This window comes from Notothenia rossii, assembly GCF_949606895.1.
Source record: "Notothenia rossii genome assembly, chromosome: 1".
NCBI lineage: Eukaryota > Metazoa > Chordata > Actinopteri > Perciformes > Nototheniidae > Notothenia > Notothenia rossii.
In genome coordinates this window covers 36,508,988-36,531,638 of record NC_136912.1, presented here as the reverse complement: position 1 = coordinate 36,531,638, position 22,651 = coordinate 36,508,988, and the positions used below count along the sequence as shown (strand labels likewise).

The following is a 22,651-nucleotide window of genomic DNA, read 5'->3' as shown; positions in this document are numbered from 1 at the left end:
TGAAGCTTACCTCTTGAAATCCGCCAGTGCTGATATCAGCAGTGTGTTTGGTGGCAGTCAGATGTCGGCGCACAGAGAGCAGGTCAGAAAGAGACGGCAGGTTTTGGAGCGCATCATAGATGTCATCAAGGTTCTTGGGAAGAGGGGGCTTGCATACAGGAGGTCAGAAAATGAGGCAGCATATACTCTGGAAGACCACACAGTTGATCATGGTAATTTCTTGGAACTCATACTTCTACTGGGGAAGTATGATTTCTGTTTAAAAGAGCACCTGGACAGCTGCATTGAGAACAGCAAAAAGTTGCATTTGTCTGGTGGCACGAGAGGCAGAGGCTCCCTTGTAACTTTACTCTCCAAACCACAGTCAACTCAATGATAGATGCAATTCACCATCTGATTCAAGAAAACATCTCCAGTGATATCAAGAAAGCAGGAATGTTTTCAGTGCAGCTGGACACAACACAGGACATCACCTCTCAGGATCAATGCTCTATAATTATGAGGTATGTTAGTGATGTTGTTCATGAGAGGCTTGTTGCAGTGCTGAAGTGCAGTTCATCCACTGGACAGGCCTTTGTCAACATGCTGTCAGAAGTTCTGGACAAAATGGGCCTCAGCAAGACCATGTGCATTGGAAATGCGACTGATGGGGCATCAAACATGCAAGGCCAATACAAAGGATTCTCCTCACTATTGTCTGCACAATCTCCAAACCAGGTGCATGTATGGTGCTACGCACATGTACTAAATCTGGTGCTTGCAAACACAACCCAGATTGTTATTGAGAGTGGGTCCCTGTTTGCGCTCCTCAATGGCATTGCGGTATTCATCAAAGAGTCATATAAAAGGATGAATGTGTGGGAAGAGTCAGGCCGAAACAAGAGACGTAGACGCCTTGCTCCTATTGGCGAGACACGCTGGTGGGCCAAGCATGAGGCCCTGAAGAAGGTGTTTGGCTTCTTTGGAAAACCGGAAGATGGTCTGTACGTTGATGTGCTGTTGACATTATCAGCTATACAGAAACAGGCAACAGTGAAACCATGTATCCGTGTCATGGCCAGAGGATATGCAGAGTCATTGCTCAAGTATGAGACGATCTTGACGGCTCAAATCTTCCTCCGCATATTTGAACATACCTCTCCATTGTCTAAATACCTTCAGACGGCAGGATTGGACATCCTCTCTGCTCACAGAATGGTGGCATCGACACAGGATATGCTGAAAAGCTTGGGAAGAGATTTTGAATCTGTAAAAAAAGCAGCAGACACATTTGTCAACTGGACAAACACAGAAATCCAAGAGAGAGATGACACGGACATTGAAGTGGAGGCCACACTGCCACAAAAGAGAAGGAGGATGAAGAAAGTCTTGCCTGGAGAAATGGCTCAGGATGAGACCCTGGATGATGCAGAAAAATCCTATGAGGTGAATGTGCATAACCGGATCATGGACACAGCAATTGAAGCCATTCATAGGCGCTTTTTAACACACGGCAATCTATATGCTGACTTGGCATGTCTGGATCCCAGAAACTTCCCTCAGCTCTGCACCAGTGCTCTTCCCCAGTCTGCCCTTCAAGACTTAAGCAAGTGCTTGCAAGGATTTGACAGCAGGGCAACCAAGGAAAATATGCAGGCCGAGTTGAAAAGCTTTGCACTCCAGTGGAACAGGCTGAAGGCATCCCCATTGGCAGAGTACAAAGCAAGAACAGTAGAAGATGGATCAGGTGGTGAGGAGGACAACTAAGAAGAGGTTGAGATAACTCCCATAAGCTGTTGCTCCTGCAAAGAATGCCCTCTGTGCTGCTACCAGATACTTCGCCGTTTCAACATGCTAACAGATGCATACCCTGTCCTAGGCCTTGCTTATAAATACCTGCTTACATTATCCCTCACACAGGTGGCTTGTGAGCGCACATTTTCAATTTTGAAGTTTATTAAAAACAGACTCAGAAGCACCCTCTCATCTGATAAATTGGAGGCATTTATGTTGATGGCCACAGAGAAAGACATCCTCATGTCCTTGGACTCTGACTCTGTGATAGACAGACTTGCAGAGAAGAGTGAGCTGCTTAAAAAGCTGCTCCACTGATAAGGCGAGAAATATGTAATATTATTGTTATTATCACACATCACACATTATGGATGTAGTAATTCATTATTTGTCATTTTAATGATGCTTTTCAGAAGTTGTATTGTGCTTATGTGTTGATCCTTAATGGTGTGATCATGTACACTAAATTATCAATTATTTTCCATTACAGGTTGTTCTGATATATTTGAGGAGTCGTTCTCCCTCTGTTCTATATGTGGACTTGTTCTCTCATTTGGGACCATTGTTAGAATTTGGTAAGTTTATCATGTATTTTTTAATGTTGTATAAATTCATACTTAATAATTTTTAAAAAGGTTTTGAAAGAAACGCACATCCCAACAGTTTTCAACTCTAGGTGCAGGACAGAGGAAAACATTTTATTTATTTTTCAGACTTAATAATGTATCCAATTCCCTCTCAGGTTGACCACTTGACATGTGAGAGCTTGAGGAGTTGTTCCCCCTCCGTCCATGTTCGAGGACTTGCTCTCTCTCTGCCTCCACTCTCTACCTTCACTGCACCAAAGTTTGGCTGTTGAGTCTCCTCTAGTATGGTGAGTTTATCATTTTTTATGTTTTATGAAATCATACTTAATTTGTGATGATTAGAGACTTAATAATGTATCCGATTCCCTCTCAGGTTGACCACTTGACATGTGAGAGCTTGAGGAGTTGTTCCCCCTCCGTCCATTTTCAAGGATTCGCTCCCTTACCACTTCACCACTTTTTGAGAAGTCTATGATTTGTTGAGTATGTCATGTGTCTTATATAATGTTATATGAATTCATACTTGATTTGTGATGATGAGAGACTTAATAATGTTTCCATGTCTCTTTTAGGTGGACCATCCTATATATGAGAGCCTAAGGAGTTGTTTTCCCTCTGTCCCCTTTTGAGGACCTGCTTTGTCTCCTCCATCATTGACTGGGCCACTTTTAGGTTCCTGAGCTTATTTCATGTGGTGAGAGGAATGCAATATGTGTATGTTTAAAGGTTATGTTTAAAGGTTTATGTGAATAAACATACTATATGTGTGATAAAATGACAATTGGTAATTCATAAATGTCTCTTTATATTCTCTGCTACCATTATCTCCTGTCAAACAGGTTTTCCTGACCTGCTGGAAGTTCTTCTATGATGCTTGAGTCATCCATCATATCTGAGAGCTTCGTCTTGACTTTGTGAGTTTATTATGCAACTTGTTTTGTCTCAGATTGAAACAAAAGGTTTGATTATGATTATTTCCTGGCTGAAGATTTTCATATTGATGGTTTTAATTTCAAACATCTGCATATCTTTTAAGTTCAATTAACAGTTATGCAGGTAGGCCTTAGGGCTCTTTTGAGACTTAAGTCATCCTTCATGACAGATACATTTGTTGACTAAGTGTCACTACGTCACAAAAAGGCTACATGGCTACATATATTTGTCAGTACACAGATACTGAGTACAAGTTCTGTTTGCTGTTTCTTTCAGGTCACGAATTTGGTGAGGAGTGGAGCTGGCTGGCTGCGGACGAGGAAGTATAGAGCAATACATACTTGTGCACATACACGTATATGAGAATGCATATCTATTCAGACCTGTAACCCATGTCTTAGACTTTTCACACAGCTACAGTATATATATATATATATTTTTTTCCAATTCTCTATTTATGGTTTCATAATGAGTGAGTGAGTGAGTTTCAGCTCTAATGCTGCTACTGTCTGTAATATGTTTCTATTTAGATTATTTGTCAGGATATTTTTTTGTTATTATTGTCCGAGTCTGGTTTTAACTAATACTGGGCTTACACCAAAAGATTTTCACAGTCACAGACTAAAAACTGAAAGGGTAGCATAAGGGTTCTTCCCGTTAGTCTCGTCCCACCCCTAGTCATGACATAACTTCTGTTGTGATTTGACACTATAATGAATAAAGATTGATTGATATAGCTGTCAATTTTAGTCCTTGAGTTCATAGTTAAGTGCTTTATTTGTTAACTGCTATCAAGGAATATGACTCTCCTTTGTAGTATGCATGAGAGAAGATGCCGCAAGTTTAGTGGACTTCTATGTAGTGTCCGCTGAAAATGTAGTGGGCTGGTCTGGACAGAAAATGCCAGGGCTGAATTTTTGTCCCAGTCCACCCCTGCATGTAATTATTATTATACTGCGTGCTTCTTAGTTATTCCATCTTTTGCTGTAACATGGATCTGTATGTAACTCTATATTTACTTGTTATCTACCACACTTCCTTCTACATCATACACCATCATTATACATGATGGTGTATATAGGATATATATATTTGTATACATATCTGAAAATTGTATAATTTAATTTTTCGTATTTGGGATTTTTCTTTTGTCCACCCAAATACACTTGGCCCTTTCTCTTTTCCATGTGGAAAATGGCAGCTGCATATTCTGCTTTTCTCATATGGCTCCCTGTCTGCTCGTCTACAATGAGAAAATTATATAATTAATTACTAATAATCATTTAAACCTGTTATTACCAATATTTCAAAAATTATTCATGTAAACTTAAGAGCACAACTGTATGTTGAGTGTCAACTTTGCTTGGTTCATCTTACAGGGGGGCAGCTACATGGATGTCGGTGCAGTCCACAATGATTTTGCAGTTGAAGGCAGAATTAATTTATTATTGACAAAGAATGAAGCACAACTTCATGTCATACAATACATTGACTTTATTTGTAATTGTGTAAAAAAATAAAGCATTGATTAGCAAGCAGGACCTGCAGGAACAGAGAATGGTGATGGATGGAGCTGGGAAGAGAGAAGAATAAAGAAAACAGATCAACTTTATTATCGGATATTAAAAATTCAATTTCAAAACAAGTTGCTGCTCCTACAGTTTTCTAGTATGTAAAGATGATTTCACATGACCAATGCAAAATATCACACTCAATACATGTGTGTCTCTGGGGGTTGCATTGTGCCTTTTATGTATATAAATAATATACCATAACCAAATACTATTACGTACAGTGGAAATCAGGTTGCCAGAGCAAGTCAGTCCAGTGTGCATGTTCCTCAGGGTCTCAGCAGTTACAGGTGAGGTAAAGAAAATAAGAGAAAAAGGTCAGTAACAACACTTTAAAGCAGGGGTCGGCAACCTTTTTGATAAAATTGTTATCAGCGTGCCAACGATCGAGAATTATCAACGGGGGGGGGTAGAGCAGCGAACTATCAGCAGGAGGGCGGGGGGAGCCTCGCTGCGGGGAAGCAGTGTGTGGACCTGTCAGCGCAACTTACATGATGTCGAATTTAACAAACACATTTAAAGAATTGGTTTAAACGGCATAATAATAAGGACGATCGTCCGTTCTGTGATTCTCCAGAACACACATGTTATGATATTAGGGTCATGCAGAGTGAGATGAGATCGCTGTCCCTTTAAGAGAGAGAGAAAGAGGGGTGTGGCTTGTGCGTGTGTTTGTGGATGGTAGAGCGACATTAAGGGAACGTGTGTTTGTTTCTGGAAGTGAAACGAGGCAGCAGAAAAACAGAGGTCTGTGATGTATTTTGTGAAACAGAAGAACAGCTAAATAAATGCAACGGCCTCCTAAGAAGAGCTCGCCTCTCTCCAGTCATTTAAGCTAAAGTGGGTTATTGAACCTGAAGCTTGTTGCTTCTTCCCTCCTCGACTACGGTCTGGGAGCCAACAGGAAAGTTCAACACACAGATGGCCAGTCCGCCCCTTTGTAGCATATTATTTAGATGAGAGATGAGCAGATCGCCACTGGGCTTTCAACTAAATACACAGCCACGCAAAAACTGCGGCATTTGTACAGCTCCTTATGGGTACTGCAATTAGTGAACTGCTTTCCTCCGTGGTGAAACGATCAGCACTGCACCACGGAAGAAAGCGGCAGAAAGTCACCTGGAGATAAAGAGAACGGGGCTGCGTTGCATGCATGGCAGGTAACGGAGAGACGCGCTCTGGCGGCGGTCTCGTTCAGGATCCGAAAATACAATTTAAATATTTTTGCACACTTATTCCACTTAATCCTAGTGTGCCACTGGTTACGGTGCCAGGGGTTGCCGACCCCTGCTTTAAAGTAACAACACTGAATAATTATCTAATTTAATAATTTTCTCTCAGTTATCACTCAACTACTGTCTTTCCAACAAAAAGATTGACTCACTCTCACTATCATCACAATGAAACACGTCCAGAAGAATGTCATGCAAAGCGGCCTGCCTGCCTTCCTTCGACTCTCCCTGAACTGCCTGATATTTTAATGTTCAATGTTAACCATTTGTGCAGATAGCATGAAGTAGAAAAGATCCCCAATGCTAATGTAGCGTTAGCCTACCTCCCGCCCCCTTAGCACCTGGTGGAGGGGGCGATAGGCTACTCTTCAAATGTTTCACAAAATACTTACCATCATGACTACTCTTACTGTTTAACATGTTGGTTTACTTCATGTTAAGGCTAATACAAATGACAAGGCTAAGTAACTTAATGTAATGCTAACTAACGTGCTCGCTACTAGCTATGTAGCTAACTTGACTATGTTCCATGCAAAACATGTATATTACCTGATATGTTTGGTCCTGGTCCTTTCACCAGACGGGAAGCGATAGAACGAGCAAGTGGTATGATCACTTTTGTGATTACAACCTGGTACAAAGCACACAGGCATCTTGTAAAAGCGAATTTATTGGAGCAATCTCTTATATTTATTGGAGGGAATAAATCAGTTATGAGATCTTCTTCTTCTTCTTCTTTGCTTAAATTGCGACTGCGAGTCGCAACCACCAGTCTTGGAGCATTATCGCCTATGACATCACTTACGCGACCCAGAATGCGATGTGGGATTTGTAGTCTTTCTAGTTGCGTATTTTTAATAGTCTTATATTTCAACAGTTTTACGACAAACTGTGACATTTTGACATGGAAATTATTGTTTAAGATTGGCAAACATCATATGTGTCATTCGTGGCACAATTCAAACGGGATCAAAAGATAACTTTTCTCTCTCCATTGACTTCAATGTATAATTTTCCGCTTCCGGGGCCCCATGGAGGCTCCCGGAAGGGGAGGAACTTCGCCTCTCTATATGTCCCAACAATACAGTCTATGGTCCCAACCAGAGCTCTTGAGAGCTTCGCGATACAGAGGGCTTCATACTCCACTAGCACCCCCCCCCCCCCCCCCCCCCCCGACGTTGTTGTGAGTGTGGACGGAGCAGCTACAGGTTAGTTTAGCCTGATGGATCCGATTCCATTCAGAAAACACGCATTTTAAAAGCTTTTCGCCTGCCGTCTTATCTGCAGACTTGTCAAAGCGTTAATTCATGGTTTTTACTAACCGTTATCAGTATGTAGTTACTTCGGCATCACTTTGAAACGTGTATTACAATTAAATCACGGTCAAATATCTTCATTTTGTTGTAGTTGGTATCTCCCATAGGATTTACATGGAGATACGCCCCGCTCCCTCTCCAGCTCGTCTTGTTTGAATGACAGGAGCAAACACAGCTGACAGCCGCGGTGATACTCGAGCGATTAGAGCAATGCGAATATTGGGTAGTCTACCATAGTATTTTCATGGAGATAAGCCCCTTAAAAACCATGAATTAATAAGGCATTAATTCTGTGTTTACTCCTGTCATTCAAACAAGACGCTGGAGAGGGGGCGGGGGCGACCGATCAGGCTAAACTAACCTGGAGCTGCTCCGTCAACACACTCTCACTCCATAATCGTCCAGGAGCGACGTTTGGTCAGGGTCCCGTGGCGTGCAGTTGTGACGCTCCTAGGCTCCTTCAGCTTCATAAAGGGACGCAAATAGCTTTCAACTGATTGCAATGTATTCCCATCTGCGGCGGGATTTGACGCTCATGGAAGCACGGCATTCTTCTTCTTCTTCTTTAGTGTTTATTGGCGGTTTTTTAGGTGCATTACCGCCACCAACTGGACTGGAGTATGGAAAAGAGACTATGCAGAAAACAATAAACAAAATAAAAACTAAAAAGAACAAAACATTTAAAAAATAAAACCAAAACTCTAGATTGTTTTAAATGTATCAATTTCTCTAAGAAACGTAATAAGCTCACAATACATATTGCCTGATGTTTTCCCTAACAGCCCTGATAGCGAAAAGTCAATGTATTTTGCTTTCTTCAGTGTTTGGAAAAGCACATTTCTCTGAATACTATATTTCCTGCAATGCAGCAAAACATGTTCAACCGTTTCTGGCTGGCTACAGTGTGTACACTTTCCGGTTGGATGCTTTCCTATTACCCTTAATGTATGATTGAGACCTGTGTGACCTATTCTCATCCGAGAAATGACATTTTCCTCCCTTCTTTTAAACCCCACCTTCCTTCCATCACCCACATACCTTTGAATGTTATAAAGATGTCTTCCTGTGTCACTAAGGTCCCAATGATCTTGCCATGTTGTTTGCGCATATATATGTATGAATGTTTTAACCTCCGCTTTGCTGAGCGGAACTTCAATGTCTATATTCGTAATTCTGAGTGTTTGTTTGGCCAGAATATCCACCTGTTCATTACCCTCCTTACCAACATGAGCAGGAACCCAGATGAAACGAGTTGCTATTCCTTTGATTTGCATTTTATACAAAATTAGAAATATTTCATTTATTATGTCCATTCTAAATGAAGATCTGCCTGATCGTATACTCGATAAAGCTGAATAGCTGTCAGATGCAATTACAGTATTATGTATTCCTTTCTCCTCTATCCATTCCAATGCCAATACCAATGCCAACAACTCTGTGGTGTATACTGACACATGGTCTGTTAGTACCCTTTTCTTTATATGTGAATTACTCACTGGGATATAAACTGCTGCCCCAGCACGCCCTGTCTCTGGATCTTTGGAGCCATCTGTAAATATGATTGTTGAGTCTGAGTGATATCTTGCAAAATAATTCTGGACTATGCGCCATACTGGTATTTCTTTCTTTTCCTTCAACTCTTTTTGTATATTGAGTTCTACACTTGGCAATGGGAATAACCAGGGTGGAATGGACGAGATTGCAACTGTAGGGCAATACTGTATTTGATTCAATCCTATACTTGCCGCTTTAACATCACCAATCCATCCGAAACTTGTTAAATGTGACTCATTGTGCTCCCAGCAGTCTTTCAAAATACTTTTCGCTGGATGACTATCACCATGCCCCTGAAGGTTTACCCAGTATGCCAACATTAACTTTACTCTTCTTATCCTTAAAGGCATTTCTCCCATTTCTACCTGTATTGCTGATACTGGAGATGTTTTAAAAATTCCACTACAAATCCTCAGGGCCTGAGCTTGTAGGACATCCAGCTTTTTAAGGTTTGATTCTGCTGCTGCCATGAACGCTATACACCCATAATCGAATACAGGTCTCATGAGTGCCCAATATATGTTCAGTAGTGATGACCTACTCGCTCCCCACTCCTGTCCCACCAAACACCGAAGTACATTGTTGACCTTTTTACATTTACTTTGAACTTTTCCTATATGATTGCTCCACGTTAGCTTTCCATCAAACCAAACACCAAGAAATCTTATTGTATTTACCTGTTCAAGAGGTTGCTCATACAATTTTAATGATACAGGAGCAATTTTATGCCGTTTTGTAAAACAAATGACTTGCGTCTTAGCTACTGACAGTTTGAATCCCCATTTATTTGACCATTTCTCCACTTCAACTATTGCAGCTTGTATTTTCTTTCCAACATGTGCTACATTGCGGCCTTTTGCCCACAAAGCCCCATCATCTACATTCAAAGATTTTCCCACACTTGGATGAACTTGATTAAAAATGTCATGTATCATTATATTGAACAACAACGGACTACATACACTACTTTGCGGAGTACCATTTTCCACATCATACACACTTGAATATTCTGCACCTACTCTTACTTGTATTTTCCTGTCCCGTAAAAAATTCATAACCCAATTATATGCTTTACCACCAATTCCCAATGATTTTAACTTGATTAGTAGTCCTTCCTTCCAGACTCAGAGCATGTCATAAGCCTTTTCAATATCAAAGAAGACTGCAATCACTACTTCCTTGTTGGTCTGTGCTTTCCTGATGTCTGATTCTAAGCACAATATAGAATCCATTGTATTCCGACCCCTACGGAACCCACATTGATATGGTCATAACAGAGCTTTACTTTCTAAGATATATGTCAACCTTTCTGTAACCATTCTTTCCATGATTTTGCATAAATGCGATGTCAGGGCAATAGGTCTGTAGCTAGATGGATCTGAAGGGTCTTTCCCTGGCTTTAGTATGGGCACTATTATCGCTTGTTTCCAAACCGAAGGAAGTTGGCCAGAATCCCACACCCTATTAAACAATCTTAACACAATGACTAGAGAGTTATCCGTCATATACAGTATTCCAACATTTTATAGCAAACACCATCTTTCCCAGGAGTGGTTTGACGAGCACTAATAATTGCTTTCCTCAACTCAAACATACTAAAATGCAGATCCACCTGATCCCCCAACACTTCTACTCTATCCAATATTCTCGGGTTTTCCATTAATGTATTATCTCTGCACTGCCTGGCTTCCTCTGTAAGGTTATCTGAACTATGAACTTTCTTAAATGTCTGAGCTAGAAGTTCCGCCTTTCCTAAGTTTGTGACAGATATTATGTCCCCTCTGCATTCCTTCGAACTCCCCCCATTCTCCTAATCATGCCCCGAACATCTGCAAGCTGTACTTCTCTTCCAATGCTATTGCAATATAGCCTCCAAAAAGTGTGTTTTTGCGTTCGCATCGTCCTCCTTACTATAGCCTGGGCCCTTTTATACTGATTCAAAGCTTCCTGAGAATGGAGTTGTTTGAGTTGTCTGAATGCTTTATTTCTGTCTTTAATGGATTTGTTACATTCACCATTCCACCAGGGTACACTCTTGGTGCGCCTAACTCCTTCAACTTCCGGAATTGTTTCTTTAGCTGAATGTATGATAACCTTAACGAGCTCCTCATTCAATTTATTTATATCATCATCATTTTCCTCTTGAAGTGTTTTACATCTATTCGTACTTACAACTTGGAAAGCATCCCAATTAGCCTTTCCCAATTTCCATCTAGGAATTTTCTTCTCCTTTTCAAAACGTATGTTGGTCCCAACTTTAGTCATTACAGGATAATGATCACTGCCCACTGTAGTATGCTTTACCACACTCCATGTACTTATACCTGCTATATCACTAGACACAAATGTCAGATCGAGTACTGTTTCTATATTCTTTGTACAATTATATCTTGTTCCTTCCCCAGTGTTAATACACACTAGTCCGTGGTCATCTATAAATTCCTCATCTACTGTACCATTTGCATCTGTGCTACTGCTACCCCATAGTGAGTTATGTGAATTAAAATCCCCACACCATGACTTTTCCTTGCAGTAAACCCCCAACATCCTCTAATATACTTTGATCTAATTTCCCACACGGATTATAATAATTTACTATATCTATAGGTCCTCTATCATTCCATACCCTTATAACTATTGCTTCATGATCTGTACTTACATGCATAACTTTGTAACTTACACCACTCTGTATGAATGTTGCAACTCCTCCCCCTCTGCCAGAGTCCCTATCTCTTCTAACTGCAGTATATCCCGACACAATAAAATCCAGTTGTGGTTTCAGCCATGTTTCCTGAATACAAATTACATTAGGTTTCTCTCCCATATTGTCATTATATTTTTTAAACTTGTCCATTTGCAATTAAACTTCTGGCATTCCACTGCAGTACAACTAACACCATCAAGTTGATCCACTGCATGTCTAAGATTGTTGAACATCATCATTTAGTATATCTTTCCCACTTTCCCACTGCATCCCTTTCACATCAAGGTACTTTTCAGCTGATCTGACAATTATTTTGATTCTTTCATTCCGGCTTTTAGTCTGCGCTGAACAGTTGATAATCTCTGCCATAAACAATACAAACTCTGTTTTACTCACTATCAGAGTGTCCTCCTTCAACTTAACACAGTTGTGGACTTTTTCTGTTTCTTTGCTCTTATTCTTGTTTTCCATTGTAACCTGCGTTCCTCCTGAAACTGTCTTTGGTGCCTCTGCATAGCTTACTCCCTGCGTCACCCTGACTCGCTGCACCTCTTCTGCTTTCTTGCTAACCTCACATCCACGGTACGCTGAACTATGCTCCCTTCCGCAATTGCAACATTTCAGCTTTACCCCTTCTTCACATTTGCCGTATTCATGATCTCCACCACATCTGCCACACCTTTGTTTCCCTCTGCACATTGCCGCCACATGTCCAAATCTCTGACATTTAAAACATCTTATTGGTGGTGGAACATACGGTCTCACATAATAACACATATATCCAATAAGTATTTTTTCCGGAAGCCTTTTCTCATCAAAGGTGATCAGAACCGAAAGACTATCTTCTTTAACCCCATTGCGGTTTGCTTTCATGCGTTTGATATCACTTATTTTTGCATTTGTTATATTCTCTTTCACATCATCCGCTGTAATTCTGACGGAGATTCCTGTCACCACTCCCCTGACTAGCTTTTTACCACTAAACAGTGAACACTCCACTTTCTTACCCTCCACGGTACTCATATTTATTGCCCTCCCCTGTTGCTCTCTATCCCTACATTTGATCAACATTGATCCATTCCTCAATACTTTGGCACTCATTACCTCCCCGATTTCTTTACTGATCGATTTAGTTAACCGTATAGGGTTCCACTCGCCAAACGAAGCTCCCTCTTTCGCAAGTTTCACAACCACCATGAACTCCTGTTGCCTATTTCCGACTACTCTTTCTCTCCTTTCACCCACACTATTACTCTCATCCGAATTAGTATTTCCTTGCTTTTTACGTTTATTCCTCCTCACTATATCCCATTCTCCATTTCCATAACTCCCGCCTACTCCTTCCATGTCTCCTAACTCGCTTCCTGCCCCGTCACTTCCCTCTGCCATCTCTCATCCAGTCACAGTCCAGTGTTGCAACCTGCCCTGCTCCAAATGTTTGTCCACGGTCAAGAACTCCTACAGCCAGCAGCCACGACACAATCCGGTCAGTTCTCGGATCAAAGAGCAAGAGCCAAAGCGCATACTAACAGCAGTTCTCCACCCGATGCCGCCTCCTAAGAACAGCGAAGGTGATTGGCTGTTAGTATCAAGCACGGCATTCGTTTGTGTCGGCTGCTCTTAAAGGCAATGTGAGCGTCCATTCCCATTGGATAACGGAGAATTGTACACCCAGAAGTAAGTATTCCCCTTACTGTCGATTGATTTTACAGTGATATCTGCACTACTCATCGACTAAAAAACACCAGATTATCCTTGTTAAGTACACAACATTGATTGGTTTAAATTGTGTGCAATGCTTTTGTATTTTTCCACTTCGATTCGGAGAAACAAATATTTTTTCGGAGTAAAGGATGGCAGAAGACACTACACTACCCAGAATCCCCAGCTATCGTTTAGGACTACACCATGTGCTCTGTTTGACAAACCCCGTGATTAGTTCTCAAGCTCTGTGATTGGTTGACCTCCAACTGCATTCCATATGAAAAAAAAAACGTTTCGTAAAAGATAAAATCATACTTTATTCAGCAGTGCTTGCTTTACTCTTTGAAAGTCATCACATGAATGCATTGTAATAAATGGTTCGGCTGCATTAAATATATTACACATCTGTAGTAGTTCTTTATTTTTATTTATCTACAGAGATCGGGCTCAGAATAGACCGGAAACTATTTTTTTACCGTTCAGTTTGAATTTCACAATAAAGTTAGTAGTAATATTTTGTTTTGATATTATTGTTTTTTATTAACTAGACCGCTGGGTCATGTTAAGACCATCTTTTCTGTGTTGCTGTGGGTTTTTTCCATCGCTTTTGTGTTACAAATATCAAAACAATAACTAAATATATCCGTCGTAAACTAAACCAGAAACAGCAGTATATTTTATTTTGTTAACACTGTAAACTTGACAGCTTTTTAACCCAAACCATCTACCGGTTAAAGCACGTTATTACACGTTTAGAGTAATGCAATGCAGGTAGATTGTGTTGCTTTTTAATGACTGTTTAAAATGCCTTTTTCTTAATGTCTTTTATTACTATTAACTACTTGTTACTTGTTGCTAGGGACGCTGCTATCGATATTGTGTTTCGCAACATGTTCTCTATCTATGGCACGTCTCTCCTGGGAGTTGTTGTTTTAAAAGACGTTTTCGTATTTCCCATAATGAGAAGTTGCCAGTATTAAACAGTGTACATCCCTGGAGGTTTAGGGGATAGGAAACACTCAAATTTAAAACTTATAATTAATAAATGGGTGAAAATTGCTTGTGCCCATAATGGGCAGCATTAATATATATACCCACATGCCAGCTCTGGTCAGAAGAGCTTTATTTAACAGCTGGTCTTATGTTTGTGACCCCTCCTGTTGTTAATTGATTACATTACATTACATTAATTGATAAGCCTAAAACATGCACTTGTCAAGGTTCAGAGGCTAATTTTGCAAATATGGCAGTAGCCATCGATCATATTAAGATAAGATATTTTATTGATCCCAAGTTGGAAACATTTGCGGTACATCAGCATGTGTAACAGTTGTAAATATGCAGTGGTGTTTATTTGTAAATAATTTAGTATAATCACACAAATTCTGTGTTTTATATTTCATAATTCTGTGTTCTTTATTTATTGATTGTTCAATACCTGACAAGGCCGGAGATGAAATATCTATATACATCCTATAAGAGTATAATAAATATGTATAATATCAGTTAAAATAAGTGCTTCAACATAGTTAACATTGCTGGAGGTATGATCAAATATTGATAGATGTCTTGTAATGCACTATTGAGGAACTTGCGACCCAAGTTTTTCATTCATTGCATAACTACACCGTTTGTGTATATGATATGTCAATAAACCTTAGAAAATCTTGAAATCTTGAAAGGGATGTACAAAATAGTCATTATATACAATCTTTAATTAACTATTAGTAGAGAATAACCAGTAATGAATATACTTTATAGGGATCCTATTAATATCTAATAATAAAAATAATGAAATTCAATAACATGCTTTAACCACCAGGTGTCCCTTTCTATCAGCTGTGCACCTTTATGGTGTAAATACAGCCTATCTACCAATTGGATCAAATATAAAAGTCAGCCGAATTAATGTTGATCCTGCAAAGAGACGTATTGTTTGAAAAGATATGTAAGATGTTGTTTAATCGCTGATATATTTATGATCCATGTCACGTTTTCAGTGTTGGCGGCTGTTCCTCATGTTTGTCTAGAAGTCTTCTCATCAGGGCTCTATAAATAGAGAACTACGGCAGATATGTAATATTTAATGCAGCCGAACCGTGTATTAAAATGCCGTTATGTGATGACTTTCAAAGAGAAAAGCAAGCACACTCGGAATATTTTTTTTTTAATTTTTTTAAAATGTTTTAGGTCTATTTGTTAATGACGATGTGATGTGAGATGTGAGACTGGAATTGCACAGGGGAAAATAACGTATCTTTAGATGCGGATTTTGTTAAACTAATACGTTTGCGCTGTGGACCAATACTATACATTGACGGGGAAGGGGGTAGCAATAAAGATAACACCATTAAACAGTTACACAACATATCTATAGCAGCGTCCCTAGCAACCACCTTGGTAACAATGAAAATGTTCTATGGATGCAATTTCCTGAAGTAATCTTCGTAATAACTAGCAAACATCAAAGATCATTTACATCCACTGCACACATAATCTGAAATAACAACTCATATTTCTCGCATCAAATGACATCAAAACGCATTTTAATGGCCAAACTAACTTTAAAATAGGCATTTTACACCGAGAATAAAACGAAATTCGGCCATGTTTTTTTTTTCTGAAGGGAGAAATTTGAAGATCACGTGACATAGACGCCAGCCATTGGAATTAATGGTGAAAAAAAACGGGGTTTGTCAAACAAAGCACAAGGTGTAGTCCTAAACGATAGCTGGGGATTCTGGGTAGTGTAGTGTCTTCTGCCATCCTTTACTCCGAAAAAATATTTGTTTCTCCAAATCGAAGGGGAAAAATACAAAAGCCTTGCCCACAATTTAAACCAATCAATGTTGTGTAATTAACAAGGATAATCTGGTGTTTTTTAGTCGATGAGTAGTGCAGATATCACTTTAAAATCAATCGACAGTAAGGGGAATACTTACTTCCGGGTGTACAATTCTCCGTTATCCAATGAGAATGGACGCTCACATTGCCTTTAAGGGCAGCCGACACAAAAGAATGCCGTGCTTCCATGAGCGTCAAATCCCGCCGCAGATGGGAATACATTGCAATCAGTTGAAAGCTATTTGCGTCCCTTTATGAAGCTTAAGGAGGGTTATGGCTAGAAAGGATCCGTCTAATGTAAATATTACGTCACGTTCTTGTTCTAATTATCGTTGTAATCGGAGCGGCTCGGCTGTAATCGGAAAGGGTCGGGGTGGGCGGGACGCGGGAAGATCGCGGGAAGATCGAGAAGAGACGTCGTTCTAACTCTCGTTGTAATCAGAGCAGTGGTAACCACTCAAAGTCCTCAAGAGATAGGAAACGACAGCAGTGTGGGACCTTATTGCGGGAAATTACTGAGCACACATACCACCTACAGGATGAGACGTTCATGTGTACAGTGATATCAAGACTAAATTATCTTTTGGAGGACGTAAAGCAACACACCCCACATGACAGTAGTCTTCCTCTCACCTTCACGCCCCCCAAACACAAAAGGCAGAAGAGGACCATAACACCTCTCAGTACCAGCCATCGTAGACACCCTTTTTCAGGCCGGGTGGGTCATAAAGCTGAGGTCATGAGATCCAACTACAGAGTGGACAGCTTGAACAAGATTTTAAAAGCTAAGTCCCCAGAGTCTAATGCGGGAGGAGCAGGCAGGGGTACGAAGAGGAGGATATATGCTTTAGGTAAGAACAAAGTATATTTACTTTTGCCATCTCCTCTATATTCACAAAACACAGCCAATCATCCATTCCAATCCTATGTGACATGGCACAGTTCATTTCACTCCAATAGAAATTTGTATAAAAGAGACCATTAGTCTTCTCATTGTGCTTATTGCTGTGGATAGGTGTTAACTATTGTTGTTGTATTGTATCATATCAAAAGTTGTTTTCATCCAAGGCACCACCGCCAGGTGAATGTTGGAAGCTTGGAGATGAATGGAGCTGTAAAGAGGTGGTAAGTAAAACAACGTTTTTAATCCATTGCATGTGATTGATGTAGTTATAAAAAGTATATCATAAGCTGTCATTACAGTCTAAATATCTAACAGCAAAAGGAGGAGAGTCTGAGGAGGAGAGGAGATGAGGAGAACAGAGGAGAGGAGACAGCAAAAGGAGGAGAGTATGAGGAGAGGAGAACAGGAGAGGAGAGGATACAGCAAAAGGAGGATAGTCTGAGGAGAAGATGAGGAGAGGAGAACAGAGGAAACAGGGAAAGCAGAGTAAAGAGCAGAGTTGAAAGAGAAGTTGAAAGCAGAGCAAACAGTAGCAGGAGAAGTAGAGCAAATGTAAAAGTAACTTTGAAAAGTATCAGCAAGAAGATCAGAGTTGCATAATGTTATTTTGTTTTATTCGTTACTGTTATATTAATGTTGTATGTTAATTGTTGTACATAGGATAATAAAGATGATCTTAACCTTGAACTCGATTCATGACCTCATTTCATTATTAAAACCTTAATATCAAATTACAGACTGGATTCAAATTAGGATCTCCAAATGTGTTGATGTAATGTTTGTGATAAACTGAAGGATAAAGTGTTCCTTTATGTGTTGAGAAAATTCCCCTCCCTCTTAAGCCAAGTAAGGTGTTTAAAAAGCCTCTTGGATCAGCTGGAAAATGCATCATCACAAAGCTGAAAGCAGCTGTTTCACTTTACTTTTGAAAGATACGACAGAGACAAAGCTACACATATATGATGATATTATAGAATATGATGCATTGCTGCAGATTAAACTACCCAACGGGATATAAAGGTAAACACATCTACAGCAGTAACATGCAACATACATTTTATTGCACCAGGAGCTATCTTGAGACTTTTACTGCAACAACGTTGACTTGCCTGTGAATACAAAATAAACCATAGTGTTGCTGATCTACAGTGTTGTCATTCTTCTTTCAACAGCAAGACCGCTAACAAGTATTTACATACTTTATATAGTTTAGTTTCTCGCCATCCCAAACGTAAACATTCAGCCACGTGACTGCGCTTCCGAGCCGCTCCGATTACAACCGAGCCGCTCCGACTACAACGAGAGTTAGAACGAGAACGTGACGTCATATTTACATTAGACGGATCCTTTCTAGCCATAACCCTTAAGGAGCCGAGGAGCGTCACAACTGCACGCCACGGTACCCTGACCAAACTTCGCTCCTGGACGATTATGGAGTGAGAGTGTGTTGGCTCCGTCCACACTAACAACAACGTCATACAGACATAAATAAAGCAGCAACTGTATTCGCCATGATCCTTACGCAAAGAAAATATATTTCCCCATATATTAACTGTCAATATATTGCATTATTTTGTTTTCTGATTTACTGGTTAATTGAAAAGATTTAATAAAGGAAATCTTGCTGTTGGCTACACCAACTGATACTGATTAATAATCAACATGAAAAACATATTTATTCATATCTACAAAATATATTGAAGATATATAGAATAATATATTGTGATAATATATTACATTATATTGATATATGGAATAATATATTGTGTTAATATATTGTGTTAGTATATTGTGTTAATATATTACAATATATTGATATATGGAATAATATATTGTGTTTATATATCGCAATGTATGGGATAATACATCAGTAATTGCCGCTTTCCATATATTGAGTAATATATGTAAATATATATAATATATTGGTTGTGTATATATGTGAACATATATTTACTATATATTAACATTTATATGGGGACATGTATGTGGTATATATTCACAATTATATGGGGACATGTACTATATATATTCACAATTATATGGGGAGATGTATGTACTATATATTCACAATTATATGGTGACATGTATGTACTATATATTCACAATTATATGGTGACATGTACTATATATATTCACAAATATATGGGGACATGTATGTACTATATATTCACAATTATATACGGACATGTATGTACTATATTCACAATTATATGGGGACATGTAAGTAGTAATATTCATCCCGCTTCCATCACATTAGTATGCATAGAAAGTGACAGGTGCTGTGACAGGTCACACCTCTCCCGACTTATGCTAATGAGCTAAGTCCCGCCTCCCCTTTGTTCAAGGTGTGAGATCTCAAGTAGGTGTGATATCCCAAGTAAGTGTGAGATCCATCGATAGGAGGGGGTTGATGTGTATTCACAGGTGTGAAAAGCCCCCACTGTTGCGCCTTATGGTGTATCATAAAAAATGTTTCAATCACATTAGTATGCATAAAAAGTGACAGGTGTGCCCGCCCCCAAAATCTATTAAAACAAAATGCCGCTTCCATCACATGCATAAAAGTGATAGAAGGGCCCGCCCCAATTATGTGATGTCAGAAGACCGAAGGGGTGGAGTGAGATAAAAAAAAAGAACCCCGTGCAGATAAAAAGCAAGTCATTTCCAATCATCAAGTCATCTTTCCAAAAAGAAAAAGTGGCCAAGAGACGCCTCGATATGGGTTTAATCAGCGAGACGCCTGTGACAACTTACCGCCATCCGTCCGGAGCGCCAATCAAGAAACGGATGCAGTATCTGTGCCGGGTTCAAACACCTCCGGTCGAAGATCTTGAAGAGAAATGGCTTCTGGAAAATGAACATGTTTGGGGATACGTATTCAACTATATGACGAATGAACTGCATTTCTACAATCCGAAGAATGGAGAAACGTATGGACCCCACAGTGTTAAAGCAACGTTGACCTCAACAGATTGGGCTGTGTTAACTCTGGTGTCTTCCAGAGATCTCCACGCAACCATTGTATGGGAAGAAGTAGTGCATCAAGAAAACACTGTGGAACCAGCGGTGTACAAGATATGTGTAACAAAAAGCAAAGAAACGCAAACAAAAAGCGAGATCAAAGAACAGTTTTCACCGTTACCCCTCAATGTGGAGGAAGAAGAAGGAAATATCCCCCCGCCGCCAGAAGTGAAAAGAGTCCTGACAAGCACCGTCTGGGAAACTAAAAGCGGATCATCTGGGCGATGGTATTACCGCGCAAGCCGTTTGCTGACGCAGGGGGGAGGGGTTCTCTCTAAAACACAGTGTCCTGCCATCTCTCTCTGTTTCTGCTGATGTGTAAAATATACAAAATAACGTTTTATATACTTACTCTCTTGTTAAAAGGTGATGAAGTTTGTAGCGTAAGCCAGCCATCAGTATTCTAGTTTTAAGGATCGAAGGATCCAATGTATTTTTTAAATGGAGCAGAAATAGAACTAGTCTCCCAGTGCAAGTATCTTGAACAGGGAGTGTCATATTGGACTCGCACTTGACTTTTTAAGAAACATATCCAGAAAGTATCCAAAACCATTAAATTCAACTTGCAACATTTTAAACAAATTAGACCTTTTTCTTAACTGTCAATGCTGCAAAGTCATACCTCCACTGTATGATTCTATCCCACATTGAATACTGTTTTACAAACTGGTCGTTTGCTTGTGCCACACACCTGAAACCCATAGAACAGCTGTTCAAGAGAGCTATCCAGGTGTTTGACAGAAAGCCACAGGCATACCACCACTGTACCATCCCTGAAAATCATAATTTCTTGAGTTTTTGACATTTTTATGTCTTTTAAAAGTATGTGTTTTTAAAAAAATAATATTTACATGGGCTGGCCCCCCTCCCCTTGGGGGAATTCATCCACAGAAAAAACACTGGACGCAGCACTAGGTCAGAAACCAGAGGAGACTGTGAAGTCCACCACAGACGGACCACCTTTGGACAAAATGTCCTCTCCATTAAAGGCAGCTCATTGTGGAATAGCCCCCCAACTGAGATACGGGATTGTCCCACTCTCAATAGTTTTAAAGGTCAACTTAAAGAATGGTTGAGCAACAAACAGACGTGTAATCACCGCTAAATAAATGCACTTTAACACAGGGGTATCTCCTCTTCCACTTTTATGTAGCGCTTTTTATCTTATCTTGCACTTTCTATATATCATAGCTGCTACATTGTACTGCCATATGGTAAATGCTTGTATGCTGCTCATGCTCTTTCTGCATATCATGTATTTTATTTTTGTTGTATTTATATATATATATAAATGTCATGTTCTTATATGCTGTATATGACGGGACTACAGATGGAAATTAGCTCAAAGCTAAAATCCGGCTCATTTACACTTGTAAGCATTATTTTTGTTTTAAAGTGTTCATCAATGTGCACTACGGTAGCCCTGAAGAGAATTAAACATTAAAATATTTTACCGATGTCCCCATTCCCAGTTTGTTTTGGGAATAATTGCGATGTTTACTATGTTTTTGGTAGCTCTTAACAAAACAGAATTTTTGTAAAAGACTGCGACTCTAAAAGGCAAGTTTGTGATTTTAACACTGTTTCGATGAAACAATACATTATACAATATTACGACTTTTTGCCATATTTTTAACACAATATACTTGTACTTTTTTTTGTTGTGGTTGTAGGGCTTCAAGATATTTTGCATGTCATGCATAAAAACGGTGTCATCTTTTCCTTGAAACTGACGTGCTGCCCGTTTTACAAAACAAGTTATTTTTCTGCTTCTTCATCCTCTGAATTTTCCTCCCCCGTCCCTCTTCCTTCAGCCAGCACAACAAGAATCAAGGTGGATCTGTGAAATGAAACACCTCTTCCCAAAGCGTGACTTCCCTATTGAGAGCATGCGTCTAGGGCAGTAGGGTCTAAACCAATTGGCCAGATAAACTAACATGCAGAACGTACGAACGTACGTTTGAAGACTAACTATTTATCCAGTTCAAGCTGTCTTTAAGATGTGACATTGCGCTCTGACTATTTCCCGTAAAATGGTGACAAACTATTACTTATTCTTAAATTTGACCTCTTGCTGCTTGGTTGAAAATGATAGTTGAAAAATAACTTTAAAAAAAAAAAGACTCAAACAGCGAGGGACATTATACTGGTGAAAAAAACTCTCAATTCTACAGATGACTCCCCCTCCACTCAACGCAATAAGTCCTTCCCTCCACTCAGCAAAGTATCTAAAACTAAGGACCCCACTAAGAAGACAGTTTGAAAACTAGCTATGGATCTGAGAAAAACCGAGTCTCCCCCCGTGAGTTGCAGCCAGGAACAAACTCCTGGACTACCATCATCACCACCATTCTGGACACCCGAATCTTGCAGTACTACTGCTGCTTATTTTGCTCCTTGGGCCAAGACGTCTCTGTTTATGGACACAGTGAAATCAGTGTTGGTTGATATTGTGGAGGGGGTGATACATCGGTACAGAGCAGAAATATGAAACGGATGCCGAGTCAG

General features: G+C 39.7%; 2 protein-coding genes across 2 annotated transcripts in view; one reads left to right on the top strand and one right to left on the bottom strand.

The window, feature by feature from the left end:
• The window catches only part of LOC307033157 (calcium-binding protein 2-like), a gene marked incomplete at its 5' end in the record, with an annotated part of 148,282 nt that overhangs the window by 56,428 nt on the left and 69,203 nt on the right, over nt 1–22,651 (bottom strand). The window lies entirely within an intron of this gene.
• LOC307018588 (zinc finger MYM-type protein 1-like) lies at nt 365–4,037 on the top strand. The gene is made up of 7 exons (XM_079648894.1): nt 365–2,095; nt 2,264–2,348; nt 2,516–2,647; nt 2,734–2,843; nt 2,933–3,054; nt 3,200–3,274; nt 3,570–4,037. The coding sequence occupies exon 1, from the start codon at nt 373–375 to the stop codon at nt 1,744–1,746; it is 1,374 nt and encodes a 457-aa protein (XP_079505020.1). The 5' UTR covers nt 365–372; the 3' UTR covers nt 1,747–2,095; nt 2,264–2,348; nt 2,516–2,647; nt 2,734–2,843; nt 2,933–3,054; nt 3,200–3,274; nt 3,570–4,037.

Bases quoted from the DNA above. Each gene is read 5' to 3' on its own strand.
- LOC307018588 (XM_079648894.1), top strand. From the start codon at position 373: ATGATAGATGCAATTCACCATCTGATTCAAGAAAACATCTCCAGTGAT.